This window comes from Balearica regulorum, chromosome 3 (assembly GCF_011004875.1).
Source record: "Balearica regulorum gibbericeps isolate bBalReg1 chromosome 3, bBalReg1.pri, whole genome shotgun sequence".
Taxonomy (NCBI): Eukaryota; Metazoa; Chordata; class Aves; order Gruiformes; family Gruidae; genus Balearica; species Balearica regulorum.
Genome location: NC_046186.1, coordinates 58,715,853 through 58,735,147, shown reverse-complemented (window position 1 = coordinate 58,735,147; position 19,295 = coordinate 58,715,853). Strand labels below are relative to the sequence as shown.

Here is a 19,295-nt window from a genome sequence, read left to right as displayed (position 1 = left end):
GAGAGCGCCATCTCCAGCTAGCAAATAATAATTACTCAGCGATAACAAAACCACTAATTCTGTGTTTCTCCTTTGGAATTGCCATCTGTTCTGGCAAAAGATGGGGGGGGGAAGCCATTTGAGATTGATGAAAGATTGAGACTTAAGCCTTAACGATATCTTAATATCCTGTAGGGAGACTTTGCAAATCCTTGCTAAAGTTTCTGAATTAAAGAGCTGCTTAAAATTGCAAGGAGCTGGGCATCCCAAATTTGTTTCTGTTTTCGGGATACTTAAGAATAAAATCATGACAGATTTTAATAGAGCTAAAATTTGTACTATATTATGGTCCTCCAGTCTACAGAGAGTCTATTTATCTAATATGACACATGATGCATTTGGTAAGTACTTGGAAAAGCTATAAATTCTACTTCTAGTACTGTTCCAGAATAACTGGGCAGAAAACTAGCATAAATAAGCAATTACTTGTGCAAACAAATAACAATTACATAAATACAAATATTACCAAAATTACATTACATAGTACAAAAATTACATTTAATTACATACAAATAATACAAAATCTTATAAATATTACAAAAATGACATAAGTATGAATACAAAGGAATAACATCTGTTAAGTACAAGTGTATCTATCTCATGTAAATTTTATCCCACATAAATGGTACACGTTAGTGTACACTTTTAAAGAAATTCTGTGTGGAAAAACATAAGCCAAGACATTATTTATAGCTGATGCCTGAGAAATTGTTCTCCACCATGATGTTAAATGATGTTGTTGCCATCCTGTACCCAGCAGCTTTCTGTTCTTCCTAACACCACGGGCAATCTCAGGTCTCCAGAGCATTCAAAGCTCCAGAGGGCTCAAATGGGGCAGAGATATTAAGTGCATTAGAAAAATCAATCTGTGAATGCGGGTGTGCTGCTTTTGATAGTGTTCTCTAAACTAAATGGACAGCCAAGGTCAGGGCCTGCGAGCCCAGCCTCATTAGTGTCACAGAAGAGTTTGTTCTAGAAACTTATCTTAAGGGCACCGGTGGCAAAGAAGTTGTCACACAATAAAATTGAAAATCATGCCTCCTCATGTGTGCTGTACAAGACTCATCCATATTAAAGAATTGTTAAAGAATTTGCAAAAGCAAATGGATTACTGGATTTAAAGGGCTATGAATATTAAACATGTATGTTGAACAGAAAGATTCAGGAAGGGTTAAAAGACAAAGCATCTGTTATCAGCTAGCCTTAAAAATAGCATTCCTGAACTAGATACACCATCTTATTTAAAATGCAAATTATTAAATTACTCTGTTATTTTTATGATTGTCTGAGTTCAGAAGGTATTTGACAAGTGTTCAGAAAATCAAAGAATCAGTTTGCAGCTACAGAGACTGCAACACACGGAAAGTAAGTTGATTAAGCTCTATTAGAGAGAGACCTGTAAAGGACAAATCACACTTGGCCAACCTGATTGCATTCTGTGATGAAACAGCTGGCTACAAGGACAAGGAAGGAGCAGCAGACACAATAGATCCTGATTTCAGTACAGCTTTTGAAATAATTTCCCACAGCACTTTCACTCACAAGCTGAGGAAATACAGCATGAACAAGCTGGCTGTTACATGCATTGAAAACTGCCTTGGCTGGCGGGCTCAGCAGGTGGCAGCTGGTGGCATGGCAATCTGCCCGAAAGCCAGTGACAAGTTGAGCACTCTAGGGGTTGATGTTAGGTACCATATTGATACCTGTGAGTATTGAAATGTTGAGAAATTCTTTTACCAAACAACGATTAGCTTTGAATTTAACAAGGCCTATGAGTAATTAATGTGTACGGAGAAGACATCCTAACCTTGAGAATAGAAACATCCTGGCAGGATTGCCCAAACAGGGTTGATAAGGAAGAACAGCTTGGCCAGACAACAGAGTTGGGAAACATCCAAGGAGAAGAAACTGTCCTCAAAGACTTGTGACCATAAAAGGGAAAAAGGAGTGGGGGGCTAACTCCCCAAATGACCACCGGTGACCACCTGAGACCCCCGCGCATGCGTAGTTTTGCAACACCAGCATTATGTAAATGTAATAGGCGGAGAGGTGGAGATTTCTTGGAAAATGTATGAATATTCATGTCTTAAGATATATAAAGAATGAACTTTTGTCTTTTGGGCGCGCGTTAGGTGGAGCTATCCCCCATGCACCCAGCGCTGCAATAAAGAATGCCTGCTTTCTAAAACTTCAAAATTAAGTCTTAGAGAGTGAATTATTTTGCCACTTTCTGGTAACAATAGCATTCATTTTCTTCATCAAAAACCTGGAAAGGTTTTTTGAGATAACGCTATGTTAGGGTGGGTGGTTCACACATTAAATGGTAGAGCTTCATTTCTGAGGGACTTTGAGAAGCTTAAGGAGTGGGCTGACAGAAGCCTTAACACATGCAACAAGGAGAAACACAAACAAGGAGAAACGCTCAGCCCTGCACCTAAGGCAGAACAAGCCCTTCCATTGGTACAAGCTGGGAAGAAACAGGCTGCCCAACAGCTTCACCAAAAAGGACCTGGGGTTATGTGAAAGTCAAGGCCAATATGAGCAGTGCGCTCTCATCCCGAAAAGGGCAAATCCCACAGTAGCCTACATTAGAAGGAGTATGGCCAATAGATTGAGGAAAGTTACTGTCTCCCTCTGCTTAGCGTTGGTGAGGCCCTGGCTGGACACAGGGCCCAGTTTGGTGCTTCCCCAGATCAAGATGGGGCTTCTCCAGTGAAGGCTACCCAAGGTAGCTGGGATCTAAATTACATCACTTTGAAGGAGAGGCTGACGGACCCTGGGCCTCTCTTGCCTGTTGAAGAGTGTGAGGGGCCATTTAACAGCAGCCTACAGCTACTTGAAGGGGGTTTACAAATACGACAGTTAAACTTGGTAGTGGCGGGCAATGCAAAAAGAAGCCATGGGCAGAAGTGGCTTGGGAGGTCCAAAAAGGACATTATGAAACAAATTATTTACCTAGAAGGCAGTTAACCTTGACAAACTGAAATTTTTATCTTGGATGGTTTCAAGAGCTGTTGAGACTAAACCACACCACTTTCAGCAGGAGGCTGGACGGTGCAACACCCAGAGGTCCCTTCCAACTAACCTGTTCATGATTGTGCACAAATGCAAAGCCGATGACTTTCCTGGTCTATTATTCTTGTTTATTGTGGGCAGACAGCCTTAAAATGGTGACCAAAATGTTGCCTGGGCTTTATTATTGAGAGTGTGTTTAAGTATACACGTGAGCAAAAATAAAAATACTCTGCCATCTGTTGATATCTGGCAAACTGCAGATGTGCTCTTCTGAAAACAGAGAATTTCATTTCCACATTTAAACCATTATCTGCTATTTCAGTTGGCAATATAAAAATAGCAAAGAAATGCAATGTATTTTGAAAAGCCACCGATTGTAAAGTAATTCAGTGTTATTTATTAAACTTGTAAAAGTGATGGAGGTGCCTGTAGCCAGACTCCTCAAGTGTCCAAAATAATTTAAACCTCTCAGTGCAGCAACTCCACTAATTACCCTCTCTGAATAATTACGTTTGCAATATTTACCGTTTTTTAAAGTATTTTAAGTATATTAAAGGTCACTTATATGATCAGTTTTGACTAAAGTATGAGTTATTTCTGCCTGTGCGACGCGACGCGACTCAACCCCTTCCCTTCCCTTCCCTTCCCTTCCCTTCCCTTCCCTTCCCTTCCCTTCCCTTCCCTTCCCTTCCCTTCCCTTCCCTTCCCTTCCCTTCCCTTCCCTTCCCTTCCCTTCCCTTCCTTCCCGCTTTTCTCGTTGTAATCGCAGTCTGAGTCGTTATTATTAAATCTCTGTTTGTGGTGAATCAATCCCCGCGGAGCCGGAGCGTCGGGAATACGGTTCCGCCACGCACCCCCACCGATCGCCTTTCCCCCCGCAGCCGGAGACGCGTTACTGCGCAGCCGGCTCACGGGGCGGGGAGCGCGGCGCTTGGCCGGCCGCTCCTTTCCGTTCCCCAGCGCCGCCCAGAGGGGAAGGAGGAGCGGGAGGAGGCAGTGGCTGCTGGGCGGCGGATGGCGGCGAGCTGCGGCGGCCTGCTGTCCTTCCTGCGGCTGCTGGGGCAGCTCAAGGTGAGCGCGGGAGCGGTGCGGGGAAAAGGGCTGCCTCGGCGGCGCGGCGGGCCCGCTGGGGGCCCGGGCGGCCGCGGTGGCTGGCAGGGTGTCTGCCGGCGGCCTTTCCGCGGGCCGGGGCCATCGGGCTGGTTTCCCTAGCAATCACCGGGCTGGGAGCGGGGGCGCGATTGGTGGTGCCCGGCCCGCCGGGGCCTAGCAGCGGGGCGGCCGGCGGAGAGCCGGGGCCTCCGGGGTGCGACCGTCGGCCCGCCGCGGCGCCTGGAAGCGGAGACGGCCGGGCCCGGCGCTGGAGCAGCCGCGGGAAGATGTGGGTGCCGGCCGGAGGAGGGCAGGCGTGGCCCGGCGCTTCGACGGGAGCACCGTGAGGCTGAGGAGGACGCCGGCCGGTGGTGGTGGGGACCGCTAGTGGGTATTTTTCTGTGAATAGCAATGCAAAGGCATCCTGTCACAGCCTCGGGGGAGCCCAGTCTTTGAGGCAGGTGTTTCCCAGAAGCATCAAAGCTCACTGGAGCATGGAGGTCGCAGTGGGGCAAAATTTCTACAGGTGTCTCTGTAGTGAGGTCCTTCAAAACCTAAGGTTTTAACATTTATGTTGGTGTGACGCTTCCTAACGCAGAGAGTACCACGGACGGGATGGGTGTACAGGAACGTGGCAAAGCCAGAGAGCGTATCCGATCATATGTACAGGATGGCAATGATGGCTTTGGTCACCGAAGACAAAAGCCTTAACAAGGACAGGTAAGGCTGCCTCTGGTTATCACGATCATCTGTTAATGTCATGGGAGAGCTGCAACAAACATGCTTAAAATAGCTGTCATCCTGAGGAAGAGCTTTTAAAACACACTGCAGAAATTTGAAAGCAGTTCCCCTCTTCTTTTCCCTCCATCCTTTGGACAGGATGCTGTTTACCTGGAGTGCTGAGAGGGGCTAAAGACTTTTATTGCTAAATTGCAGGTCCTGAGGCAAGTCATTAATGCAGAGGCTCTGACTGGCCTTCTCTGAAGCCATAAGTAGGCAAGCTGAAGACTCAGTTAAAACGTGGTTTGAAGCAACAGGCAGCAAAGTCATACACTGTGTGGATTTTGACAGACTTAATTAGCACTTGGCAGCAGTAAGGAGCCTCAGAAGTCATATAGCGTAGAAGAGAAAGCATCATTAGTGTTGAATGAGTTGTCAAGTCTAGTATGGGATCATACTTGCTTTGTCCTTTCAGGAGCTGATGAAAATAGTGAAGACTTTTCTGAGTTTTCTGCTGCAGACTGACATAGCTACAGAGCTGTGAGTGTCAGATTATGTACTGAATTTGGGATGGCTCCAATCACGTTACCTTCTACTTGTTGCAGCATTAATGTGAAGTGTATAACGTAGTTGGTTATCACAACATCTCTGACAGCCAAGCGTACAAAAGCTAAGTACATTTTGAATACTGTGCTCTTGTACAAGCTGTATTTATTCTTGAATCTATGTTTACAAGCAGCAGTAGCTAGAAATCAGGAATTTAAGTCATGTCGAGGTTGAATCTGCTTCCCTTAGCAAAGAAATGAAAAATGTTATGTAAAATTAAAAAAAAAACCAAATCACCCTGTAAAATATATGAAGGGGATAAATTATGCAGTCTCTTAGCTTTATGAATAACAAGATCTAACTTAAAATGCTGTAAAACTAGTTATTCTGTCTTTGCTTCCTGACAGATGCATACGATTAGCTTTGGTTCATGATATGGCTGAATGCATCGTTGGAGATATTGCTCCTGCAGATAATATCTCAAAAGAGGAGAAACACAGGAGAGAAGAGGTATGGACATAAGGCGCAAAGCCACGTTTATGAGGCGTTCTGCATGTTGTTAATGTTCTGGTGGTAGCGAAGAGACCCTCTAAGCAACATAATACTGTCATTGGCATTGGACAAGTATGCCACAATCAATCAGAAATTTTCAGCTCATGATTTTTGTACATGTAACATCACTAAGTACAAAGTGAGGAAGGAGAATCTTTGAAATAATCTTCATGTTGGCCATTTATTCCTGAAGTAGCCAGATTTTTGGCAGCCTGAGTTAGTCATGTTGACTGGTCTTACCAAGAGGTGGGGAGCAGGGAGTGGGTGCACTGAGAAGGGTGGATGACTGTGGCAGATCATTTGTGTGGTGCCAGATTGCATGCTTGTGACAGAGACTTTATTTAAACCATTTGCACAGACAGAGATCATGAGTCTTTAAGTGCAGTGTGCCTAGAGTTATTTTATTTTTGGCCTTGCATGTATCTAAACTGGTGGTTTGTCATTTCTGGTTTGCTGCATTCTTTGAAGAAAATGTAACCCATTCCTCCAGCCACAGCTAGAGGGCAATGTGATGCCTCAGAAACAATTCAGGGCCACAATTAGCTCTTCAAAGAGCGTAAAAAAAGTTGCAGTGATTATTCCCCCCCCTCCCATTTTGTGCTTATCTGTTTAAAACTTGGGGTTGGAGGGGCTATGACTAACTCTAGGAGTAAGCTGTTTGCTAAGAAAGTGGATATTAAAGATCAAAGGGGTATTCGGCATTCTTGAAGTACTATCTTTCCTGTTTGCAATTTTGGTATTTCTTTTTGTCAATATACTTCCTAGTGTGTTCTTACATTAAACAAACAAAGCCCCCCCACTCTTTCCTGGAAGCCTCCAAAGGTTGTTTTGTCACCAAGGATCAGGCTTCAGCTCTGCCTGGAGGGAATTCTCATTTGTATTTAAGCAATCAACAAGATATTTTGATGCCTAAGTATGTTTAAGAAGTTTTCTGAAGTATTTGCAGCTCCTTCTGCTCCCGTTTCACTCCGTGCAGACTTTCCTGTTGACTTCATGGGAAGGAGGGTCAAGCATTAAACATTTAGGCTGACTCTGAAATACTTTGTTGTAGAAATACACCAGGGGTTAGTGGTTTCATGAGGTGGCTTGAGCTGCATTATCAATATGCTGCTTCCCTTCCGCTGCAGTTCTCCTTACTCTCCCCTTTGCTCTATAGCTGATGTTGAGCTGGTTCTGAAGTTTGCTGCTTGTGAAGTAAGCTTAATCAGCTAGTCTTGCCAAGGGTAAGGCAGCAGAAAATTAACTTTATTTTTTAAAAAAAGAAAAAAAAAAGTTTGGGTTTTTTCTTTGGGATTGTTTTGGGTGGGTTTTGTTTTGCCAGGTAAGTCATTTTGGTCTGCTAACCTTGAAACCTGATGAGCTCCAGAGCTGGAAGGGGGTGGGAAAGAATGAGACCTTGGTGCATCAGTGGTGGGGAGCAGTTGATTCAGTTCAGCCATATTGTGAAAGTATACCCTGTATTTGAAGTGGAGAAACAATCATGGCACAAAACCTTTGTCTTGCCTGTGATGTTTATTGTTTTGGAAGCAGCCCTTAGTGTTACTAGGAAAATAGTAGAAATAGCACAGAAATGAGACTGATCAGCTGGGAGAGCACGAAGAGCATGCACGACAATTTCTGCTTGCTGGTTATACCATTTGACACTGCATTAAACCTTGTACCAAGATTTTTGTTGTTGAACAAATGGTATCTCAGTCTGGGAGCACCGTGTTTTATTGCTGCAGGGTATTAAATGGATTTATTTTTTTTTCTGTTTTTCAAAATTGGAGATTTTTATAGGCTTATGTTGTGTTGCCTGCCTGACAGTCAGTAGCTGTTCTCAGCCCTGCTAGTGAAAATGTGCTAGTTGAGTGTTTGGGACAGGGCAGTTGCTTGTCAATACTAGGAGTCAGTATTTTGAAGCCACTTTTATGAACTGCACCTGTAACCTGTGAAGTTCAAATGCTGCCTCCATGAGTTAAATCTGGAAGGCAGAGCTGGTAATTGACAGCAGTTCCCTGGCATTTGACTTACTTGTTTTGCTCTGGACTTCTTTTCGGACTCTTAAAGATTTTGGATGTGCTTTCAGGTTGTTTTTCTTGTGTTTTAGACTAGTCCTCTAACAATTTACTTAAGCAGCTCCCAGAAAACATTCTTCACTGAGTGGTCCTACTGTTTCTCTGGCAGATTTATGTACACGTGCACTTTAGAATAATATTCTGTGCAGTGTATGTTTCTATAGACTTGGTAACAAGTAGTTAATTCTTCAGAAAAAATAAAGATAAAAATGTGCTTGCTCAAAAAATGGGTAAATGGAAGTGGTTTCTTTTTTTTTTTTTTTTTTCCAGGCAGCTATGCAACAACTTACCCAGCTTCTACCAGAGGACCTCAGAAAAGAAATCTATGAACTCTGGGAAGTAAGCTTGCGTTCTTTTAATCCTTTGCTAAAATTCAGGGTGACCTGTTGTCCTCTTCCTGTTTAACTATGAAACTGTGTCATCTCTTATTTTGACCTCAAGCAAGGTAGATTTATTTTCTTGGGAGATAAAGCTAACGGTATGAGTCAAGATCACTTTGGAATCCTTTTCAAAAAGAAACCCCAAACTTTGGTAAAATAACCAGCTTCTGCCTTTGGCATCTCCGAGTTTCAGATGAACCTGTCCAGGGCTTGCTTTGTACAACTGAAGGAACGGTTTGTCCTCTACATCCAGCCCTCTGGGATATAAATATGATTTTTTTTTACTACGTTCTCTCTTTTGTTCACATCTGGCTGTTTGCAGCTCATGATCTTTTAATACAGGAAAAATAATGGGAGCTGATGATGCTGTGGAGCATTTTCTGCTTTTTATGCAAGTAATAGTTTACGTGGCTTCAATTTCTTTATTATACAGCCCATTAGGCTAAAATATTTAGTAGTAACTTCTGGTTTAAACTTTAATGTGGTGTACTGACACAGAACAGTGCTTTTCTACAAACAACGCAGATTGCTGGCTGGTCTTGGGTAGCTTAAGTGTTTGTATTGGAAAGTATTTTCTGTATTTGAATGTAATTTAACTTCTTGATGTGAAGTCATGCTGTTAATTCATAAGGTCTTTTATACTTGCAAACTGGGGATGATTAGATTATTTCCAAACAATTCAAGTTTATAATTACTGTGCTTTATCTTCTCGTGGCGTGCAGTCACATGAGGAGAAGTGCTTCCACAGCCTCTTTTTCATGTGCTGTTGCAAACAAAGATTATAGGTTTCTTGGACTCTGTGACCCAAAACTGTATTTTATGATTATATTCTTTTCCACTTGGACTGTACTTAAATTCCAGATATTTGCATCCAATTTCTGCCTTTTTGTTACAGCACCCTGTTTGTTTGTGGGTTTTTTCTTATTGTAGTTGTGTGGTGAAACTGGCAGCGGGGATGGGTTTTCAGTGCTATAATTCAAGGTAAAGGGAGTAAACCAGCATAACCAGATCTGGGAAATAATGTGTCTGCATTTGTGTAGTGAGCATTGGTTCCTTCTCCTTTGGGAAGCTATTATAATTAAGAAAAAGGAGGTTTTGATAGATAAGATTAGTCCTGTAGGACTTCTTTTTTTGCATATTTTTTTTTTTCTTTGCCTCAGTCTTCTCTTATGATTATCGAAGAGCTGGCTCAGTATGCAGTTAGTTCTTCAGTGTGTTAGCTTTTTCTCAGTCTCATTAACCATAATTTAACATACGCACAGTTTTGATCATTTGTTCTTTGTTTCTACCTTCAGGACAACTTATTGGCATTGAGTCTCCAATGCAGCAGTGTGAATGTAACCCACATAGCAGCGAGTGTAACCTAAAAATCTAATATTCACATGTAGTCCCTCTAGTCTTATTTTAAGTGGAACAACTAGGTGCCTCTAAAAAGATAAAAAAAGGAGAAAAATAAAAAAGGCAGAAAATAAGAAGCCTCTGATCATTTGGTGTGATACTCTGCTCTCAGCTAGTCAGAGGCATTTGCCTCTGATTTCTTTTTGTGAGTGAAGGAAGTTATGGCCCGGAGCTGAACAGTGGCTGGGACAAGATCTGCTGACAGTCTTAGCAGGTCGGTCCTGCGCTGCTTTGCCCTCGTCTCTGCCCCTCTTCCCTTTTCAGCCCGACGAGGACAGTTGCTTTGGACTGTATTGGTGGGCACTCTGCAAGTGTAGTGTAGGGCAGAAAGGTAGCAGAAAGATGCCTCTGATATATTTTCCCTTTATAATTTAATCCAGAATACATTTGAAAAAACCATTAAAGTAAATGAGTCAGCACGCTTCAGCTCTGTCCTGCTCTCTTTTTTTTTTTTTTTTTTATTTTCAAAAGCAAAAGCACTGGAGTAATTTTTAAAAGCGAGACTGTGGTGTTTGACAGACCAGTTACTGTTTTTCCAAAGTATACTGTTATTTTGCACTCTTAAACACCCGCAGGGAGGAAACAGTAAGTGTTTATTTCAGCACGGTGCACAGCTGCAGATATAATAGCTGATGTTTCTTGAGGTTTATGTGAGCTGAGGTATGAATAAGATCTGGTGGGTTGTATGGCACAGAGATTGGTAACAGATTGATACTTCCAATTAATTGCTGGAGGTGGGACAGACCTTTACAAGCAAACAGCCATAATTCTCCCTGTTCTGAAGTTCTCCTTTGTAGTGCTGCCAAGAGTTTGTTCTCTTTGCTGGCCCCAAAAAAATAAAGAGTAGAAATAAATAGATTTAAGAAAATAAGAAGTAGTATTTAAAGATGAGGCAAAGCTCACACTGAAAGGAGGAAAGGAAGGTAAAAATGTTGAAATGAACTTGATTACTAAAATAATGATCAAAATGTAACTGAAAATTCAAAGCATCGTTCAAATCTGAACAGAGCAGTATATGAATCAATCAAGGCTATCAAAATCTGGATTTCTGACTTTCAAAGGTAAAGCAATAAGCGTAAGAACAAACAGGCTCCTAAATAGTATGTCAGACCAGGAAATGACTGTCACACTTATCTGAGCATCGCTGTGCTGGAATTACAACCCAGGATCTTGCCACTATGAATGACACCCACAGTTGTCTTCTTAAGGTGCAGAAAGAGACACCACTTTCTTTGGTCAGTAGGAAAAACTCTTCCTGCGCTCGTGCCGCTCTCTGCTGTGTGTCATGGGTTGTGTGGATCTGAAAGCACAGATGGGCCCGGTGCGTACTTAAGCCTCTGGTCTGATTATTGGTGGTGGCAATGATGAATGGGGTCAGACCTGCCGAGGGTATCGAGGTGATGGTAACCTGCACAGAAAGAAGACTTTTTCTGCGGTTGGTTTTGGAAGTCAGGAGAAGAGCAGCTGATGAGACATCAGATACAGTGCAGTAGGTGTGGAGCAAATGAAATGGCAAACTCATCTGCAGCCATCACTGGAAGCAAATGACAGCAAAATTGTTCAAGTTGACTGGAAATGTGAATGACTCGCAAATATATACTGACGACGACTGGAGAGAGGGAAAAGATAGCAGAGAGATTAAAGGACTTAAAGTCTGAAGGGGAGGAACCCCCTGAACGACTCCCCTCCCTATATCCTAGGAGAGACATAAAGACATAAGCAGCTCAGACGGATTAGACCAAAGAGATTAAGCAGGAATGACAGGAGAAATGTAAAGAACAACTCTTTATAAAAACAGCAAGTGCTGGAGAAAAGAGCAAAATAGATCTTAAAAATAGGTAATGGTAAAGCATAGGCACACACTGTGGTAATTCAGAGCCTTAGCCAGGTCTGAAAAGATTTCTTGATAGAAAATGATGTTAAATAGAGCCTAGTATTTAACTTGTATATGGTGTAGGGTTGTCTCCAGATCATCCCTGATTCAGCCAAAACACTCAATATGTTTTTAAGTTAGAGTATGCAAAAGAATTGTGTTCTTAAGTCCTATTACATTTAATAGAATTTTAGCACGTATTTATGTTAAGTGTTTTGCTGAATAGCAGTCTTAAAAAGAGAGTGAAAGATGTAACTGTCATGAATATTTATGGAGTGGCTTGTACTAATGAAAAAAATTCTAGATATGTGAAGAACTTCAAATACGCTGTTTCAGAACAACACAATTTTTTTCTTATAACTGCAAATCTATGCAGGAATATGAAAACCAGTGTACTGCAGAAGCCAAGTTTGTAAAACAGTTGGATCAGTGTGAGATGATACTGCAAGCGTTTGAGTACGAAGCGTTGGAAAACACACCTGGCAGACTGCAGGATTTTTACGATTCAACTGCTGGTATGACATTTGGGCTTTTTTTTTTTTTTTTTAAACTTTTGTAAATGATATAAAATAAATAAAATGTCGTCTTTTTTTTTCTAATAGACATTCAGAGCAAGTGCGAACTAGTTATTTTACTAATTGTTCAGGTACCCTGAATATTTTTGGGGAAACTTACTGCAGTGTGAACATACCCTACATTTCTTTAGGTGTATTGAACCTGAATCTCATTTACGCCAAGTTCCTGTTACATCACTTTGGACAACTAGAGAGAGGCCCAGCTTTCATGATGCTTGCGTCTCTTTAAGGATCTCCCTGTACCATCAGAGGGGGTATAAAGGAGGCTTCATTCTTCACTGATGCTCTGACAGCAGCTTGTTTCTGCTTTGTTTCATGAACTGGGGAAGTAGAATTTGTTATCCCTGCGTGAGCTGTGTGGTCTTGTGTGACCTGCCCAAGGTACATGTGAGAACCAGCTCAGTGAAGTGTTGTAGGTGCAAGTATATTACTTTTTATTCTATCCACTGCTTTTCATCTTTTCCAAAATAAACCAATAGTGGAGAGGAAAAACAGGCAAAATAATAGTCTTTATAGTTTTAGCAAGGGAGTTGAACACCAGAAGAGGACTGTGGCTCCAAGTCATCCCATTTTGGGAGAAATCTAGGGACAGACAAACTCGGGGAGAGGACCAGAAGTCACCAGACACGGTCCCTGACAAGTCCCATTTCCACTTTGGTGACTCCTCGAGGAAATAATAAGATCTCTGAAAAATGTAATAATTTGATTAGGGAGGAAGGAAAAAAAAGGACATCATCAGCATAGCTGGAATACTTAATTTTCTAATTGATGTTTTTGCCCTCCTACTAGAACTCAGTAACTTAAACTAAGGTAGTGTCTCAGTAGAGCCCAGAGCATATACCCTACGTGCATCTGTCACTGGGGTGGTTTCCTGCAGCAGGATACCTGGCATGGGATTGTCCTGGTCAGGGTGCATCCTTTTGTCAGCTCTCAAGTGTCTTAACAGAGAATAAATATTTTCATAAGTGTTTTTTTGGGGGAAAAGTAGGAGTACTCTCTTTCTTAAAAGAATAACTTGATGTTTATTTTAAGCCTAAAGCAACACCACTGCTAACCATTCACTGCCAACCTTTCACACGTAGGAAAATGAGAGCATTTTTAATTAACTTTCCCTTTCTTTTGTTTTGCAGGAAAGTTTGTTCACCCAGAAATACTCCAGCTTGTATCTCTGATTAACACAGAAAGGAATAAAAAAATAGCTGCTACATCTCATTCACATTCCTGAGGTTTTCCCAAATGCTGTAGCTATAATAAATGTTTTGGTTTACATTCTGTGCATTGTTTCTTCTCCCATTGCACCACTAATTCTGCCAGCAGGTTTTTTTCTGTGCATTCACTGCTGAGAATCCCAGGACCACTTAGATAGGAGCAGGTGGGATAGTTACCTCCTGGATCAGAGCTTGTATCAGAGACCAAATATTTAGAATGAGTTTGTTTTGGGGTTTTTTTTTTTTTTCTTTTTTAAATCAGCCTCTGATTGATGCAGTCTCAGTGACAAATAGATTCTCCACTGGAGAAATTCAGGTAAGTTTAAAATTTAGCTGATTGCAATCTAATCTGTTGACATAATGCACTGACTGGGACAGGCAGTCTTGTTCTGTGACTTGTAAGTACATGTGGATTTAAGGACCTTCTGTATCACATGGGTTAATGTCTGGTCACTGCGCTACAGAGAAGCAAGACTGTGTTTCTCTAGAAGCCAGTTTGACAGAGCCAAACTTAGAGGGGAGATTTCTTTGGAGTACAAGACCCTTAAGAACTGATGGTGGATAAAAGTGATACTCTCATTAATTACACTTTCTCAATACACTTATTGAGGTTGGGACCTTTGGAGCTTGCACAGTCTGGTGCTGATTCTGCTGAAGTGGCAGTTTTTAGCGGAAGTAGTAAGTATCATTGTCAGGTAAAGCTGATGGGGTGGTAAATGCCATAATGAGGCCAGTCTGCACTACTAACTCTTGCATCATGTGTGCAGCTGGAGGTTAGGGTGATGGCACAGTTATGACATAATGAAAGTTTGCACCTGGGGAAGTGGCATGGTAGAGACCTGGAGGTAGCTTCTCTGTCTCCAGCCTCATGTCAAATGAGGCAGCACAAAACTAAACTCAATTGTCATCCTCGTTAAAGGTACGTAATTCAGCTGAGCACGTATCTTTGGGCACCATGGCTCAGGAAGTGTCATACTGCAAGTGTGATGGAGCAGGCCCATCGTTCTTCAGCGTTTTTATTCCGCTGAGACGCACGCAAACCCATTAGTTTGTATTGAATACCAGGCATGAAAGAGCTGTGGATGCACTGGGAGCCATAACTCAGAACATTCTTGACAAACCAGAGAAGGGGCCTTAAAGAGGCTGTGCCACAGGGGATCCAGGGGACAGAGCGCTGAGCCCCAGTCAGCAGTGCAACGGTGCAAGGTAAGCATTATCCTGGGAAACAGGGACGTGCTTTGAGCATGTGTTGTGTGGGGTTTGGTTTTGTCTAAAGGAATCCAGCAGGTAAAATCACATTCCCTTCTACTTGCTGCATGTGCGGTTGCGCGTCAGTTTTGGGCACTGTAATGTAATAGGAACAGGAATTGGTTGGAAAGAGACTGGAGGAGAAGGTGCAGTCAGAAAGCGCGAACTGTGATGACAGGTTGATAGAAAGGTTAGCCAACAGCCTGTGGGGCTTCCCGTTTCCTAATCGTGGTTTAACCTGGCAGGCAGCTAAGGGCTGCACTGCTGTTCGCTCACTGCCCCCAACCCAGAGGGATGGGGGAGAGAACTGGGGGGTGTGGAAGTAAAACTCATGGGTTGAGATAAAGACAGTTTAATAATAGAATATACAAACGAGGTGATGCATGATGCATTTGCACACTACTTGCTGACTGATGCCCAGCTGGTCCCTGAGCAGTGATTCCCTGCCTGGCCAACTCCCCCAGTTACATGCTGAGCATGATGTCATACGGTATGGAATATCCCTTTGGTCAGTTTGGGTCAGCTGTCCTGGCTGTGTTCTCCCAGCTTCTAGTGCACCTCCAGCCTCCTCGCTGGCAGGACATGAGAAGCTGAAAAGTCCTTGACTTAATGTAAGCACTACCTAGCAACAACTATACCAGCAGTGTGTTACCAACATTATTCTCATCCTAAATCCCAAACCCAGCACTACACCAGCTGCTAGGAAGAAAATTAACTCTATCACAGCCAAAACCAGGACACTAGTGCAGTACCAAAGTGTACTGAAAAGTATGCTTGGCCCTGGACATGTGACCTAGGAGAGGAAATCACCTTCTCCGTGTCTTTCTGCTGTGCACCGTTATCGGCATTGAGCCTACACATGGTGGTAGCTGCTGTAATGACAATAACATGTAAGGGCTTATATGGAAGAGAAGCCAGTCTGGCCATCCTGCCTCCACTAACAGTCATACTGACACCAACTCTTTAAAGTATGCTCTTAATGAATGTAGTTAAAAACAATTTACTGCTTTCCCAGAACCCTTTTTTGTGTGTGTAAGTATACATATATATACACGTGAAGAAAATGAGGTCTAAATCAGTGTCCTGTAGATGACAGTGCTTGAACTCCACGTTTTAACCATGGGTTTAGCTGCGGGCCCTGCTCAAAAGGTTACAACTAGATGTTTTCTGCCACACAGTTCACTTTTACTGAACTCTCTTCAATCATTTTTCACCTTGGAACCTCAACAATTTACAAACTTGAGCCCCAGATTTCCATGGGGAACTTCAGGTCCAGAGGTGACGGAATGGACTTTAAAAACCGTAGGAATGGTGGATTATGTTCTTGCAATTTACCTTGATACTCTGTAGTGACATGGCAAGGCTTAGAGACGCATAGTAATGCTGCTAAATAAACAGAATTAAAAGAAAAACATCACAAAGTGTAGAAGAGTAAGAGAGAAATTTATTTTTAGTAAGAATATCAATAACTTCATTTACACAAACTAAGTTGACGATTAATATCTTCTTTATTTAAATAAATTCACATTTAAGCACAAAACCACGTAAAATAAGCTAGCAAACTGTCACAAGAAAACTGTACTAAAAATAACTCATTAGATTTGCTTGCATGCTAAAAATCACACTAAAGAGGCATTTGATATAGATGTCCAAAGTTAACTTATGTCCAGTAGAACATTACGAAAGGACTTCCAACTTTGTAAAAACTATAACAAAAGCCACACAGGAAAAAAATCACTTAGAGCCAAGTTTCCTTATGAGATTTTAAGCAGTCTGTAATGTCCAAGTCACTAACACCGATTTGAAGCTTTGGCTTATGCTCAAAAAAATGCATCCATTTGGAAAGTAGCCAGACTGTTTTCCATCTTGTTTACATTTTATTGATAAAGTTACGCTCATCTCAGTCCGGTGAACTGAGCAATGCAACATGCAGACTGACACGTGCTCACTAGACAGCAAGATAGTGTCACAAGCGTGCTGCTCTTTTCTTAGAAAAAAAAAATGTTAAAAGGATCCAAGAAAACATGCTGAAGCATAGCTGAGAGATGACTGGCTTGTGGTGATTAAGGAGATAGATACAATGCGGTTGGTGGATTTATGTCCTGGAGTGATGCACGACAAAATTTGACACGAAAAGTGAAATACTTACTCATCCTGGCTATTTGTAAGATAACAGGGTTGATGCTAGCAGCTCTGAAACACGGACTGAAGGCATGGGCTTGCTAACCTATGGCACATCTTAAGCCAATTGTTGGTTTTGTATTCTTTCGCTTAAGGCTGTCTCTTGACTGAGGTTCATAAATAAATCTTCCCTTATTTTTGAGGGGAAGATATGGAGGCAAAATTATTAGCGGTTCCCTCTGCACCACTTCCCTTTGTAATTAACTTATACTGTCAAGTCTTACCAAACCACAGAGAGCAAGCAACAGGAACTTTTTCAGCTACAATGATCATCTTAAATCAGCAGCTGTGATTCGGTTTCTATACAAATAACTGGGCATCTCTTCCTGTCCTCCTTAGCCCCGCTGACTAATGGGTGGAGGGCAATGCCAGACTGTCCCAGTAAAGGAGAGATAACTTTGTGACAAGAAGTGATTTAATTCCGTTAGGTAAGAGATCATGTACAGACACTCCTGAGCAAAGGGCACCTGGTATGGCTGGTAGACAGCTGGTACATGGACTGTTGCTGGCAGTAAAAATCTTTGCACAGCTCTAGGTCCATCTGTCTGATGTGGCACTGAGAGGGCAGTTGGAAACCAACAAATAGGAAAAAGTAGACTAAAAGAAATAAGAAACAGAGACTGGGAGATTGTTGGAGGGAAGTTACATGACAATGAAAACTATTTTGGTCACTTAACATAGAATTTAGAGCATCGTAAGTCAAAGGCTTGCATGTAGTTTCTATGGTGTACCAAGTACCTGACAATAAAATGGCCCATCTAAAATACAAATAGAGAGAGGAAAATGTTTCTCCAGCACAAAGCCAGGGAGGCAATTTTCCAAAGCTTACAAAACCTTGTTGCGCAAGTTGGGTGGCAAGGGAGGTCTAAAAATCACTGGCTGGCCAAGTCTCTGAAGAGAGGCATGTGAGGCTCAGGAGGACCTGTAGTCTAACACTGAAGCTCTTCTTCACTCTCAGGGAGTCGGGTGCCAGCAAGAGAGCTCTGAGCGCTGGCATGGGCTGTAGAGCTGAGAACTTCTTCAAAACTGCCTCCCGTGTGGCTTGTCCCACCAACCTTGGTCTGAAACAAAGAGAACAGCAAGTTCCTCTGCTCATGCTGTAGCAAGTCCCATTTGCATTCCACCCCATCGCAATGGAGGGCTGGGAACTGGTCCAAGCAGGCAGAGAACATGTGGGGTTGGGTTTTTCTTCAAACAAAAGCTCTAAAAAGAGCCAAATAAAGCAACCTCTTTCCTCCCCCAATTTCTAATCTTCTAGGCTGCAATCATAAAACCTGCCAATGGCATTTATCATATGCTTAGAGGAAGCAGTCCCTAAGTAGTTCCCAGGCAGGATCCTAGATCCTACCAGTAAACTTAGTGTGATTCTTCACATGAGTAGCTCACACTGGTGTCACTGGTTTTTTGCAGTTCTATGGAGGCTGGATAAGCGATGAGTATTAAAATGAACTGGTTCATTTGCTGAGTACAGTGGCCCACCCACCAGCAACAGTAACACAGCTACTCTCAAAATACACAAGCTGCACTGGGATTTTGGACACTAGAAGGAATATAGTAACCAAAAAACAAAACCAGCTGCTTGTCTCCCTTTAGGTACTTGTGGCTACCTAGATACTGATATATAAAACTGCCCATGGCATTTTCATGGAAGAGATATCAAATTAATGAAACATGACAGTGTGCTCACAGGTTGCCTACTTTCAAAGTGCTTCAGTTTGATGAATTTATAAATATAAGTATTAAAAATAAAATCCATTATGACTAAATCTCTGAACTGGAGTTTTCCTAACAAAGACAGAGCTTTATCTAAAGATGTGGAAATGGTCAAGACTCAGTGATGAATAGACAAAGCTGTTTTGAACGGGTTGTCTTGGTAAAAGAACATTCTTTTGTGATTTGGCTTGCTGATAGGCCCACTTGAAGTTGATTCAAGCTTGAAAATAGGGCAAAACTTTTTACTCCATTCCAGAACTACAGCAGGACTTAGAGACAAGCTGGCATTTTTCCAGCGTGTCAGCCACTGAATGCTTAGGAAGATTATTTTAATTAAATGAACTTCGTGTCCCAAGTTTCCAAATGGTTAATCCTATGTAATCCTTTGTTTCATCAGCTAGCACACAACCTTGCCTAGCTTGAAAGTTCAATAAAAGAACGTAGTAGTAGGTCTGATATTTGCTCTGACAGTTTGAGTCACTGTTCTTAAAAGTTCCCATCTCAAGAGGTAAAAATCTGTATCCATTCTAGTGGGTTGTGCTGACTTCCAGAAAGTATTAGTCCATCACTGATTTTTGCAAACAGGAATCCAAAATACATATACTGTTAAATGTTGGTAGGCCCAGAACTTGCAGTGAAAAGGCAGCCACTGCCTAGTAAAGCTACTATTAAGTTTTCATGGCAAAACTCATGACTTA

At 42.1% G+C, this 19,295-nt stretch overlaps 2 protein-coding genes across 4 annotated transcripts in view; one reads left to right on the top strand and one right to left on the bottom strand.

Moving 5' to 3' along the window:
* Positions 1–3,968: 3,968 nt before the first annotated feature.
* HDDC2 (HD domain containing 2) lies at positions 3,969–13,516 on the top strand. 2 transcript variants are annotated; one of them, XM_075748026.1, is made up of 6 exons: positions 3,969–4,125; positions 4,745–4,866; positions 5,820–5,922; positions 8,292–8,360; positions 12,049–12,187; positions 13,378–13,516. In XM_075748026.1, the coding sequence occupies exons 1-6, from the start codon at positions 4,069–4,071 to the stop codon at positions 13,470–13,472; spliced, it is 585 nt and encodes a 194-aa protein (XP_075604141.1). In that variant the 5' UTR covers positions 3,969–4,068; the 3' UTR covers positions 13,473–13,516. The 2 variants fall into 2 exon arrangements, with proteins under 2 accessions (XP_075604141.1, XP_075604142.1); XM_075748027.1 differs by lacking the exon at positions 8,292–8,360.
* Positions 13,517–16,130: 2,614 nt separating this feature from the next.
* TPD52L1 (TPD52 like 1) overlaps positions 16,131–19,295 on the bottom strand; it is a 61,893-nt gene continuing 58,728 nt past the window's right edge. For both annotated transcript variants that reach the window (XM_075748021.1, XM_075748022.1), the window contains one exon: positions 16,131–17,945. In XM_075748021.1, coding sequence (XP_075604136.1) covers positions 17,814–17,945 — 132 coding nt within the window. In that variant the 3' untranslated portion in view covers positions 16,131–17,813. The remainder of the gene's footprint in view (positions 17,946–19,295) is intronic.